At 39.2% G+C, this 13,342-nt stretch overlaps 2 protein-coding genes across 2 annotated transcripts; one reads left to right on the top strand and one right to left on the bottom strand.

Annotated features, from left to right (window-relative positions):
* Positions 1-2,232: 2,232 nt before the first annotated feature.
* On the top strand, positions 2,233-7,724 carry dram1 (DNA-damage regulated autophagy modulator 1). Its single transcript, XM_075471631.1, has 7 exons — positions 2,233-2,595; positions 2,877-2,944; positions 3,178-3,320; positions 4,336-4,513; positions 4,647-4,705; positions 5,513-5,605; positions 5,688-7,724. The coding sequence occupies exons 1-7, from the start codon at positions 2,465-2,467 to the stop codon at positions 5,724-5,726; spliced, it is 711 nt and encodes a 236-aa protein (XP_075327746.1). The 5' UTR covers positions 2,233-2,464; the 3' UTR covers positions 5,727-7,724.
* Positions 7,725-8,223: 499 nt separating this feature from the next.
* Positions 8,224-12,501, bottom strand: washc3 (WASH complex subunit 3). Its single transcript, XM_075471632.1, has 7 exons — positions 12,305-12,501; positions 11,382-11,480; positions 11,210-11,275; positions 10,982-11,119; positions 9,561-9,677; positions 9,414-9,478; positions 8,224-9,316 (listed from the first exon to the last, which is right to left on the bottom strand). Exons 1-7 carry the CDS (start codon positions 12,353-12,355, stop codon positions 9,217-9,219), a joined length of 636 nt encoding a protein of 211 aa, XP_075327747.1. The 5' UTR covers positions 12,356-12,501; the 3' UTR covers positions 8,224-9,216.
* Between the last annotated feature and the right edge of the window lie 841 nt (positions 12,502-13,342).

The raw sequence follows: 13,342 nt of genomic DNA on the forward strand, positions 1-13,342 counted from the left end.
CTACCTTATTTGATACTATATAGTGCAGATATCAAATCAGCGCATAGGAAAACTTTTTTTGTGTTTATTGGAGCTAGAGGTTTTATCGTGCTTATGTCTTTGTCACATAATACCCTGTTTTTTCAGCCATTTAATCTCCTAACCTGGAGCACACTTGAAAAGATTTTACAGCCCCGATACATTGTTATTTCTCTCTTTTTGCCAGAGGTCAAATGGCATCCAAACTTGCGAGTACTGATTTTGTTGCAAATTGATACACCACGCAACCATGCTCTGTTCTAGATATGATAATAACCATTAATATGTACATACTGTATATTTTAAGTCAGCTATGTCCTCCCTTCACTCTATTTCCACAAGACACCTCATTATAGTTCTGACTTTTTTGCATTCCTCTATTGTAGTTTTTACATGTTCCATCCATATTATCCTTGTATAGAAATGTATTCCACTTGATCCAGAGCCTTCTCATATTGGTACAGTCTAAGGTTCTCTCACTGTTCTTGTAAAGAACATTATCCTTGTTTTTCAGCGGAAAATATTTTGCTTGTGTGTCTTGAAAGTGATCAAGAAGCGAGCAAACATTTCTCCAGGTCTAATAGTAATATTGGGTATATATTGCTTTCAGCTGAAATGTAGTTATTTTGCACTCATGAGGGCAGCAGAAGAAGCTGCTAACAGCACCGATGGGATCGCGTCATAAGAATATACGAAGAGCTTTCAGTGCAGCATCAATAATGCAAAGGCACACTGAGCAATGTCAAAGATGCTCTCACAGAACCACCATGGACTGAAATGGAGAGGGACCAGCTGGCTTATTATCAGTGCAAAGTCTAAAAACCTAATGCATTAGTGCCAATGGAACTGGCAACTTGCACATCTGCAAAGTTACCATCAGTGCTGAAAGATATACACAGGTTTTATAAATCCCAGATTCCCATCCAGATGACATCTTTTTTAGGGAAGGCCTTGCACATTTCAGTATGACAAAAATGAATGATATACTGCATATATTACAACAGCATTGCCTCCTGGTACGAGACTCCAGGTGCTGAACTGAATCTGCCAGCACTCCAAACCTTTCACCTAATTCATAACATTTGGCACATCATGAAACGGAGCTGGAGCCCATCCCAGCTGCCATTGTGGGAGAGGCATGGTACACCCTGGTCAGAAGTCCATCACAGGGCCTCACATATGTGCCTGCTCCATCTGGGATAAATGATCTCACAGTTCATCAGAAACAATCTCAGAGAAACACTTCTCACTGTGGTCTCCTCCCATCAGAAACCAGAGAGTTTACCGTGTTCCTGGCAACCAGCAAAATTCTGCCTTGCTGAATGAGGAGTCCCTTGGGATAACAAGTCTGACAAAAAGGCCTTTTCAACAAGCAATCTCTTACGAATGCTGTCAAGTGTAGCACTGGCAAATTCCAATAAGCTCCAGCTACAACTAAAGCTAAGAAGTGACTCAGCTTGGCCTTGGTGTGCTCAGCTTTAAGTGAGACAGCTTTACAGGTGAGTGAGAGCTGCAGACCGCTGCATGTGAATCCACCCGATGGTCCAGTTTCAAACTCTGCAGCTTTGTCTTAATTCCAAACAAGTCATTTATTGACTTTTACTCCAAAAGTAAACAAAGATACCTGAATACAAAATAAACAGAAAAGAAGCCCCTGTATTCATGGTATGTAAATAGGTTTATCATTTTGCAAGAGATGTTTGTCTACTTTGGAGAAAAAGGAGAACTACAACAGATGCAGTGTACGCTGACAGTGGTATCCAAATCATCTCCGATTTAATATCTGTCCATCAACAATTAAAGTCATTAAGAATATGCAGCCGTTCCTCCATTCAAATGCCTATTCAGTTTATTGATGCCAGTGAATGCAAAGAGTGGACGTAACAATCAACTATAGTTATTTACAGTTATTACACATTTTCGACAACTTGACTCCCAAGTAGCCACACACAAGATCTTCAGCCCTGGAAGAGGGATAGGCTGCAGTTCAACTTTTATATTCAGGTGTTGTTACTGATGTCAGCTGCTTACGGATTTCAATAGAAATTGTTTAGAAAGTTTAGAAACAAATAAAGTGCTGAGACATAACGAGTTTTTTTTTGTTTTTTTTTTGGGGGGGGGGGGGTGTTTGTTTTATTTTGTTTTGTTTGCTTTGGGTTTTTTTTTTTTTTTTTGGTTCTTTTTGTAATGCGTAGGCCTGCCCACAGAAGGGCGTTTTGGGGAAGAGGTTACTTACTGTAACAGCTTGCTGGCGAAGGCCAAGTTCATTCTTGTTAACACTCCACCATGTAACTGACGACAATAGACATCAAAGCAGCAGCAGCAGCAGACATCACTGTACCTGTACCAGTGTTTAAACGTGGTTCTCTTATCTGTACGGCATTCATTCCCCACCGCGTAGATTTCGGATAAAGGCTTTTCTGAAGTTCAGCGTAAAATCTCGGAGATGCTTTGGTTCAAGCAAGGACTGTGTTTTTTGCCGGTGTTTTTGGTCATCTGGTCATCCTTCACTTTCATTACCACCTATATTATTGCGCTTTTCAGGCATGATGTCGATGTAATCTTCCCGTACATAAGGTAAGTTCAGACAAAACTGCTTATCTACGTGTGCTTGCGTTAGTTTCGTTTTCCTTCGAATTGCTGTGAGTTGGCTGGGGATCAAGCTCCAGCTGCATGTGTTGCACTGGTATTTCTGGAGACCGGTGCAGCTTTGGAACTCTTTTTTTCACTTCTCTCTCTAAAATTAGACAAATATTTTTAAGAAGAGGTAACACAATTTGGACAATTAACACAGACCTACGAATAACGGAAAGTTGTGAGAGATTATGGCTACACTGATCTGTCCTCTTCCCCCTCAGTGACACAGGTGCAAACCCCCCAGAGAGCTGCATTTTTGGCCTGATGACCTTCATTTCAGCATGTGCAGGTATCGTTAATTCCAGTATGAACATCTGGAGAGTCATCTCTGCTTTATTGGGCAACTTTGGGCTGTCCCATTGAAGGAACTAAACTTTCCAAAGATCTTACTCACATTTCTCCTTTTTTTTTTGTTGAGAAACCGAAATCAGTTCATTATTTGGGATGGGAGGAAGAAAGAGTCATAAGTTCAAATAACTTTACGGTAAATGTACATTGTTACTGTGTTACTGTGACTTACAGGAACAGCCACCATTTATGCCAGATACAAGTTCATGGAGAAGCTGAATGAGGAACGCAGGGTGGTAAAACCATCCCTCAATAACGCCACTCTTTGTCTCGGGATGATGTCCTGTCTGGGAATGTGTATCGTTGCTACTTTCCAGGTATGCTTTCACATGTCCTATACTGTGCATCCCAAAGCCACCTACCACCTCCCTTTTGCTTAGTATTTTGCTTCGAAGAAGCCACATTTTTCCTAATCTTATGAAATGGCTTTGAAAAATGGTTCTCCAAGCTTTCTGAATGTCTTTCTTTGGACTTTAGCGGCATTTTTTTTTTTTTTAGTAATTTTCAGTTCAGTCCTTGTATGTAACCATTTCCAGTAAAAAGTGTATTTTTGTTTGCGAGGCCACCAAACACTGACCTATGAATCATTCAAGCATAAAAAAAAGGCACATAACTTAAAGGATGAACCACTGTTTTGTCTGCACATAATAGACAACTTAGCAAACAACCAGTCACAGAGACATCATTTGTTCCTTTTTTCTTTTGTTGCATCGATGAAGTACTGCTTATCATGGTAGGCAGTGTGTGCTAAAAAAAACAATCTATAGCAGATCAACAGTGTCTGAAAGTGATGCCCCTAAGAAAATAAAAAATCAATCCTTAAGATCTAAGAAAAGATCTGAAAGATGCACCTGGACCCTCAGTTTATCCATCTGCTGTTTACTGAAATGGTCTCAGTGGAAGGGTGGCTGTCAGGGAGCCATTCTTAAGGAAGGGAAACCTGGGGGAAAGATGATACAAGAACTGGACTGAAAATCAGTGGCAACAGGTCTCATGGAGGGATGAGTCCTCCCAGTAGCCCAGACCTCAACATTATTGACAGTGAATGGAACAAAAGGCAGCCAACATCCAAAGAAGAGCTTAGGAATGTCCTTCAAGAAGCCTGGAGAACCATTTCTGAAGACTACTTAAAGAAATTAACAGAAAGCTTGTCTAAGAGGGTATAAAGAATATAGGTGCTCATACAAAATATTGACTTTCTACTGTTTATTCATTTTCCTGACAATCTATAAAGAAACAAGGGGAGGCTCTAGACTTTAGCACAGTACTGTAATCTCATGAAAATACTTTAATGTGATGCTTAATGGCTTCATTTGAACTCTTTGGATCCAGGAAACGGCTGTGACGATAGTCCACGATTTAGGAGCTCTGATGTTTTTCGTCTCTGGTGTCCTCTACATAATCCTCCAGTCTGTGATGTCATTTCAAGCCTATCCATTTGGGTCCTCCAAGAATGTGTGTCGAGCACGTATGGGTATCGCAGTCCTCGCTGCTGTAGCATTCTTTCCCAGTATCCTTACATAATTGTCAAATTTGTTTGGTTCATTTTAACGTGTATGACTTCTATGTCATTAACAGTTGATGCTCGGTGCTGTATTCTTTACACATCTGTACATGCACATTTTCCTTAACTGATAACTCAGCTGCCATCTGTGCCTTTTTTGTAAAACAAACCACCCTGCACAGAAACCTGGACGATGAGGTAGGCTGCAAAGGTTCGGTTTGTTGTGATTGCTTCATAATAGAAAAAGGAAATGATTTTTAAAAAAGCTGAAAAAACTTTTCTTTATCTTACATCGTTGTTGCTGACATTGTGTGAATCGCCGCCACAATAACCGTGAGCTAACCAGCTTAACTGAGTTCACAACGCACAGCTCTCAACAGAACTTGCAAGCGGTGATCACTTAAACACCATGTGGTGTGAGAAAAGTAGTTAGCAAGCAAAAAGAGGAACTGAAATACTGAACTAAAGAACTAATGGAAGATTGGGTCTGTAAAGGGTCACTTGAGCTCATCACACAACAAATAACGATTTTCAAAAGAAAAGTTTGGACATTTCTTACAAATCTATGGAGCAAACAATCACCAGATATAGTGATAGTGAATGTAGCTGTTCCAGCACTAAGGACAGGTGACAAATTAAAAGGAAAAGCCTGAACTCCTGGCTCCATATGAGGGGTCCGTAGGCTTTTTTTATGCCGTTGCAGTCGTTTTGCTGGCATGTTCGGAGCGATGGCATTTATCCTGTGGTGAAACATTTCCACTCCGGTGGCAGTGATCTTTTCCAGGATTTCGGGGCTTTTCTCCACACATCATGAGATGTCATTTAAAATGATGTGAATTGAAAGCATTTAAATGACCCCAGTTTAACACCATTGAAAAAAGGAATATCTTAAAAAGGAATGGTGTTCTATTTCTTCAAAACACTTTATCCACACACTATATGTTGACATTTGTAACACCAGCACTGTATTGTGTACTGAAAGTGGCGTTTCTTTCCCTCATGTAGGACTATCCCTTCCACATTACCAGCGCGGTCTGTGAGTGGGTCGTTGCCTTCAGCTTCGTCTGTTTCTTCCTCACATACATCGATGATTTCAAAGTGAGTGTCAGACCCCGTAACACAGTGATTTTTGTCTTCTCTTGGTGTGCTAAAATCTTTCTCTCCCTTTTTTCTCCTACAGCTGTTTAACTTGCGGGTGAGAACGGAGTTAGCGGAATAGCCTTGAAAATTCACCAGCAAAACTAAGATTAAACATGGTATTTTTTTATATAAATTTGCTTTTGCAGAGCTTTTACTATACAGCAAGCTTTAAAACTTTTTATGAAACTGCATTTTTTGCCACTTGCAAATTTTTTGGTATATTCCAGTAGATACTTTTTACATCCTTATTTATACATGTATTTGGCTGGCTGGCCGTCAGGTGTGACATTATGGAGGGAAAAACTGACCACAGGCTGTATTTTTTATACTTTTTTTACAATCATTTTATATGTGTTATCGTTGTTCAAACATCACTTTGCACTTTGCTCGGCTGTGGCCACACCAGCGTGACACATCCTGTGAGACCTGTGACCACTATTAAGAGAAGTTCATCACACAGTGAACACATGATCACAGTGCATATGGTTTTTAAACTGGGTGTCTATTTTATGCAGACTACAAGACTGTGAAAGTCTTGGCAGCTCTTTCATGGGAGTTTTCTTGATCGTTTTCCAAATGGGTTTTATTTGGATGAGTGTTGTGACAACAAATTAGGGAGGAAAACTCATTTTGTGAGTGCTGCCATTTAGACTTTTGGCCCTGGTACTTACTGTCTGCTGCTCATGTCCTAAAAGGTATCAGCTGACCTCAATTGCTGGTTCTACAGTGCAGCTAGAGAAGGGGAATTTTCATGTATCTACAGCTTGGAGACAGCTCATGTAATGGGCATTTGGTTAGGAAATATTAAGCCGTCTTTGTACAACAGCCTAATTGAATTTCAGTAATGAAATAAACAGGGTTTGAAGCAGACTGGAATGAATTAAGTTTAGATGCTCTCTGCATCCTCTTTCTTGAAGCAGGGGTTCCAAATATTTCAACTTTTGACCCTTAAGGATGACTCATCAGCTTGCAGCTAAGTGTCCCGTAGCTTGAAATCTGGAACATTTTTCTGGTTTGACCATGGCAACATTTTAGATTTTCAAATTTGGAGGACTTCAGAGACTTAAATCACTTCCTACATATGACCAGAATGGGTTAGGGTTACATCTAGGGTTATTGACCAGAATGTGTCTTTTTTCATCTCCAACCAAGTAGTTTTGTTGCTGAAACCTGCCCAAGTAGCTCAGGTACTTAAACTTATAATAAGGTGTTCTGCAGATAGGTTCTCCTGGTGGAAAAACCAGCATCCGTCATATGCCCCTTCCATCCCTCCAGCTCTTGTTGGAAATTTGTCACCACACTACTGATGATGGCCAGTGACTTCCCAAAAGGGAATACAAGGGCATTCCCTGGCCTTCATTATTGCAGTGATAAGAAGTGCCTATGGTATTAAGATGTTTATGGAATATCAACTCTGAGTTTGACAACTACTGCACAACAGCATTAAGCCAGAGCTACATCTGTTATATTGCTATAAAATAGTATAACCCCAGGGTAAGCCAGAAGACTAAAAGCGCAGTCAGGAAGCCTCTGTTGAAGCCAATGTTTACAGAAAGGGATCCAGATCCGTCCCAAAAATTACTGGGTTCTTCCCTTAATCACGATTGTGACAGGTTTTGTGAGTTTCAGCCATGTAAACAAACTGCACTGAAAACATTCCATCAAACATTCCTTCAAGTAGAAGAGCAAGCCCTCTGGGAGGAGTTTGTGATTTAACTTAACTCACTTAATACAAAGGAACATATTTAGTGTCTGAAATAGTTTCTTAAGAGATAATGTAGTTCAAACACTCTGTCCTCTGTCGCTGAGAGATGAAGGACTAAAGATGCATGTAGAAAGCCGTCCAGCTATGGTGCAGCTATTGGCCAAATTTTGATGGTCTCTGCTGAAATCCTCTCCGTGGATGTGAGACACATACTGTATTGCAAATGTGGATGAATAAATGTAAACTTTTTCACTACTATGCTCTATTTACAAGGGAAAAGTTATATTCATGATTTCGTACTTTTGCTTGTGACATGTTGTACTGTACACATTTTATTACACATCTGATTTGAAAAATAAATTGCACTTTTTTTTTTTTTTAAAACGTGTATGTTGTTTTTTTGTGCCTTTATTAAGAGGCAAAATTACAAATATAACAGTTTTTGCTCTTGTAAACAAGAGACTCCTCCATTTCAACTTTTACATTTTCACACTAAAGCATTCATGGCTAATGTTGTCATTACAACGCTCTTTTACATTTTCAGGCATCTGCTCACAAGTTCTGTTCAATTTCATGACAAAGAGTCCTTGGTATGAGCAAGAGTCAAAACGGTAAACCTCAGTTTACATTTTTCTGATCAGAGCTACATTTGTGACCATTTACCTTAGAGTGCAAGTTTGTTTACTCTACACAACAACGAAAAATTGTGTGGAAAGTGTGGAAAAACTGTTATTTTCAGGCAAGACATCCAGAAATGTTATCCAAAGAAGTACCTGAAATACAGCGAGGCTGTGCCGTTACTGTTTACCAAGTGCCACTCTGTTAGAGTCGATAAGGTTTTCACATTGAACACCTAGATGCATGCAGCAGCTTCAGAAAATGCTCAGATCTCATTTATGAGCTTGATGCTACCATTTTCAACATTTCAACATGACATTTTACATTTTTCTGTCCAATTACTCAATTACTTCAGCTGCAGATGATGAACTGGCTTGAAAAATAACCAAAAAAACATTAAATATTCAACATTCGTAATATTTTACATTTTTCATTTGTACTCAATGTCACAAAAACAGTCACAAATATATAGAGATGGGTGTCCACTGATCAGCTACAACATTAAAACCACTTTTCATCTCATTAAGACTGCAATGTTCTGTCGGATAAAACTTGAACGTGTGCTCCACCGCACAGCGAAATGTTCAGAAACAGATTAGGAAATATAACAGAGGAGCCAAGGCATTGATCCCAAAATCCAAACTTCCCAGATTCCAATCCGACCATGCATCTGTGGGATGCTCAAAAACAGGCCCAAGACACAGAAGAGCCAAAGGATCTAATATACGCACCACAGGTCTCAGGTACTGCACTTGCCTCAACAGCTCAAGATTGCTTTGGCAATATTAGGGGGACCAACACAATAAGCAAGTGGTTCTAATGTTGCGACTCAGTGGTGTATCTCTTAAAGGCATTATTCTGTTTTAGTAAAGTCATTAGTACAAACACCTTCAACAACTACATGATACGATTCGATTTTTGTAGAGAACCTACTCACGACTGCCATCCTCTGAAGACCACTCCTTGCATAAACAGAAACAAATGATTCCTTCTTATTTCAAAAGGAAACTCAATAATCCAAAAATAAGTGCAGATGATGAATCAGAATCATGGTCGCACACAAATCGCAGATCCTTTCCAGCTCGTTTACAGAGAAATTACAATCACTTAAGCACCTTCATTTGCACCTTTTCGCTGGACGTCCTTCAAAGACACAATGAGGCCTCGTACCCTGTCACCCAAAGCAGGGTTTAAGAGGTGCAAATGACCTTTAGAGGGAGCTGTGCAGTGGCGAGGACAAAAGATGTCAGTCACTGAAAGATAATTCACTGTCAGAGCTGGTTACAGCAACATCTTCATCCTCTGCGCTCTTTGTTGCTCCATCAGGCACAGGGGCATCAGGGGTGCTGTCATAAGCAAGATGGTCACTTTATTAAAAATCTCAAAACAAATATAGATACATTAGAACCTGATCACCACCTGTAATAACAGTAAAACACTCACTCAAGCAAGTTGGGATCCAAATTCTCCATGATCATTTTATTCCTAATCGCCATCACTGGAACCCCCTAAAAGAGACAAAATTCAACATCAAGACACAGAATAAAATGGACACTTGCAGAAAAATCTCCAAATGACGTAATGACTTACCACTTGAACCATTTTCAGGTATCTGGCATAACGTGGGTCCTTGGCAACTGTCATGACATTCTCTGCAACAACTTCTGCTTTTTGCACGGGTGCAGCTTCTGATGAACTCTGAGCGGGCTGAGAGAAATACGAATAAATATAATACGGTGGGGTGAGAGACTCTGGGCCTCCACTACGAAGCAGAATCAGAGGCTTAAAGGGGTAACCTCACTCTTAACCCTGGGCTTTAGCAAATGACAAAGAGTAGGTCCCTTCATACTGGGGTGGCAAAGTTACAAAAGATGGAAAAACTGCCATCGTTCCAGAAAAAGCTAAAGCGATACAGAATTAACCAAACGCAATAGAAAAAAAAGAAAAAAAAGAAAGGAATAGAAAGAGGAAAAAGAAATGAGGAAACAAAGGTACAAAAAATATCTACGAACGAATAGATTACATTATAAATAAAACAATAATGATATAAATAATAAATAAAATAAAATAATAATAATAAAAATAAAAATATTTCCACATTTATCTATTCTTTAAATCTATTCCCTTTATATTTCAAGTTTTTATTTGGGCATCTATTCATTAATTCCTCTTAAGATGTATTTAATCCTTTTCTCATTCACTCTTTTACAAATGCATTCTTTTTGGTGGCGCTCCTGTCGTTTCAGACGAAAAAGCCCAAGTGTGCAAAGCAGCGAGAGCTCAAAACCAACAGCGAGACAAGCCGACACCTCTGCGGCTCATCGAAGTAAACTTATTCAAAATACGAATGAAGTGAGAAACTGAAAAAAATGTTAAACAGCAGAAATGAAAATATGTACAAAACTTAAGACTGCTAAAAAAAAAATTCTACGGATAGCATCGCTTAATTGACAAATATGAAAATAGATGAGGGAGAGGTCCTGGCTTAGAGCAGGAGGATATGAGAGTCAATTTTAAGCGTCTACATGTTTTTCAAAATTCAGACTTCTATGGCTGTTGCTCAGGAGGAAGAGAAATCATCAGTTGGCGGTTCATATCCTGACTTCAGGTTCGGTGTGTAAATGTGTGTGATAGAAAAAAAAAAAACACCATGAAGCCTGCAGAACTGTATAGACTAAGACTTGCTGTATGAGTGTGTGCACGAATGGCTGAGCCTGGCATGTAGTGTAAAAGCATTTTGAGTGGTCAGCTACAAAAGAAAAAAGACTACAAAAGCATATAGTCCAGTTATCATTTATCAAAAACACAGCAGGTGTTGGGCTGAAAGGTAAATAAACCAGAACAAGTTGAGTGTCACGTCACAGCAGCCAGAGTGAATGACTACTTCTAAAATTAATCCTCATACAAGTTGAATTCATGTCTGTTGCATACATGAATTCAAGCAGTCAGTTCTGTCTTTATTTATGACTGACTAAATCTATGTTTGTTTGCATACAAGTTTGTGCACCTACCTCAGAGGGAGGAAGTGCTTCTGTTCCTGGAACATCAGTTTGACTCTGGATAGTGGTAATGGGTCCATTTGTCTGTGCAGTTTGCTGCTGGCTGAGTCCCTCAACTGTGACATCCTCCAGTCCAGGAATGGAGGACAACTGCTCACAGAACAACACTATGCCATAAACATGAAGTAAAGAGCACAGGTAAACCTGGATACGGTATGACTGAGAGGTTAAAGAACTCACCTTGGCCTCCAAAATGCACAAAGTTGTTTCAATCTGCTGTATGCGAAGTGATATGTTTGCAAGTTTCTGTGGGAGAAAGTGGGACAGGTTAAGATGATCAAAATGTGAGAGAGTTGCTTCGTTGAGAGAGGGGAGGCATGAAGATTTAAAGAGTAACAGAAGGTGAACAAACCTCTTCACAAACTGTTGAAAATCTGTTAAGGAAGCAGACCGTGTGTACAACAAACTGATTGAGATGCGCAACAACTCTTCTCTGTTGTATAGCAGGAACCTAAAGGAAGCAGAGATTTAAAAAAAAAAAAAAGAAAGTGTGTAATGTAGCAAGGAAATTCAGCAACTTTCGCTGTCAAAAAAAGTAACCTTTCCTGTTACGTAATCATCTAGCAACAATAATCTTCATACACTTTATATAAAAACAGGAAGATGAAACCAACAGGTATTTAAGATTTCCATTACTAACGCATACCCAGTGATGACCTTGAGGACAATATACTGACTATCTATATCAATTTCTACAAACATTATTGTCAAAGGTGCAAAGCCAAACACAACAGCATCAGTGTTGAAAATAGTGGATGTAATTCAGTTTTAAGCCAAATTAAAAATGAAAGCCTAATAACTTAAAGGAAACAGATGTCAGATCTGCATTAAGAGGTTATAGTCCACAGTAATAACACTTCCAGTATAAAACTAGTGGTACAAAAATCGCAATTACACAAATTCTGTGTCCCATCAGATTCTATGACCAAGATCGTGAAAGTTCAAATCGAACTTTATCATGATGGCGTTCATTAAAAACAATTCAAATTAAACTCAAATTAAAGCCAAACAGGATTCGGAATTTCTTATAAGGCCACAGAAACTAACGAGTGACTTAATTTGACGATACACGTATGCTGAAAGTTGAAAAGGAAAAGGTCGTTCATTCATTTCTACATATCAACAGGGAGAAAAACTGATAACGTGACCAATTTGGCAGGTGACAGACCGATGCAACGCGGTTTTTGTCTTTGCAGCATTTAGCTGCACTGCGTTGGTTTTTTTCATTTCCTCTGTTAGCTACCATCAATATTAGCTAACCAGGTAAACACAAACCTTGGTGAGATCCACTCCAGACCCAACAATTGGCAACCCGTCCTCGTCCATGTTGGATTTTTTTTAAGACTTACTGCAGATTCTAGTGCAGTGTCTGGCCAAACGAGACAAGATTACAACGAAAAAAAGGTCAGAAAACAGCACATTAAAGTATTTGCTGTGAAATGTTTCATGTGACTCTGGGCTGCGTGACTGCGTCATGACGTCACCAACTGTGCAACATTGATACTTCCGTTTGAATCAGCCAACGGATGTTGTGAGTTTTATTTTGAAGTCTCGATTTGAAAGTCACAAATATACAATATTCAATCTTAATTACTTGTTGTCTATGGTCTTCTGTCAGCAATTGACAATTTCTCATTATCAATATCTTATAAAGCTTTGCAACATGTAATTTTAATACCAAATAAAATGGATTCAGTTTTATTTGTACTGGGCCAATTCACAATAAAGGTCATTTCAGGGTACTAAAAAAGATACAGTCCAATTCAGTCCAAGTATAATCCAATTCAGTCCAGTTCACTATAATTCAGTGGACTCAAATTCAGTCAAATCCAAATAAGTCCAATTCATATAATGCCAGTTCAAAACCCTGTCCTTAGCATGCATGAGCTGACAGTGGAGAAGAAAACTCCGCTTTAACAGGAAGAAACCTTCAGCAGACTCATTGAGGGCCGCCATCTGCCTCAAATGGTTGGGGGTACTGAGGACAGGATGGAGGGTTCAACAAGCACCATAACACCAGGCTAGGGAAAAAATTTGTTCATGACAACATGTATGCATACACACACACACACATATGCAATCGAGGCCCATAGAGAGAGTTCAAAATCACAAATTTGACCCATTGAACGTTATTGTCACAGTCATGTGAACAATAGTCACAGCAAATATACTTACATGTACCTTTTTTGTCATAGATAGTTTTAAACATGTAACATGACCATGCTAATCATAAAACAATCAACTAGAAGCCCTCTGAGATTATATAAGATCTTATGGAGGTGAATGGATGCTCTACACTGCTTCATCCACTTC

This window comes from Odontesthes bonariensis, chromosome 8 (genome assembly GCF_027942865.1).
Source record: "Odontesthes bonariensis isolate fOdoBon6 chromosome 8, fOdoBon6.hap1, whole genome shotgun sequence".
NCBI classification, from domain to species: Eukaryota; Metazoa; Chordata; class Actinopteri; order Atheriniformes; family Atherinopsidae; genus Odontesthes; species Odontesthes bonariensis.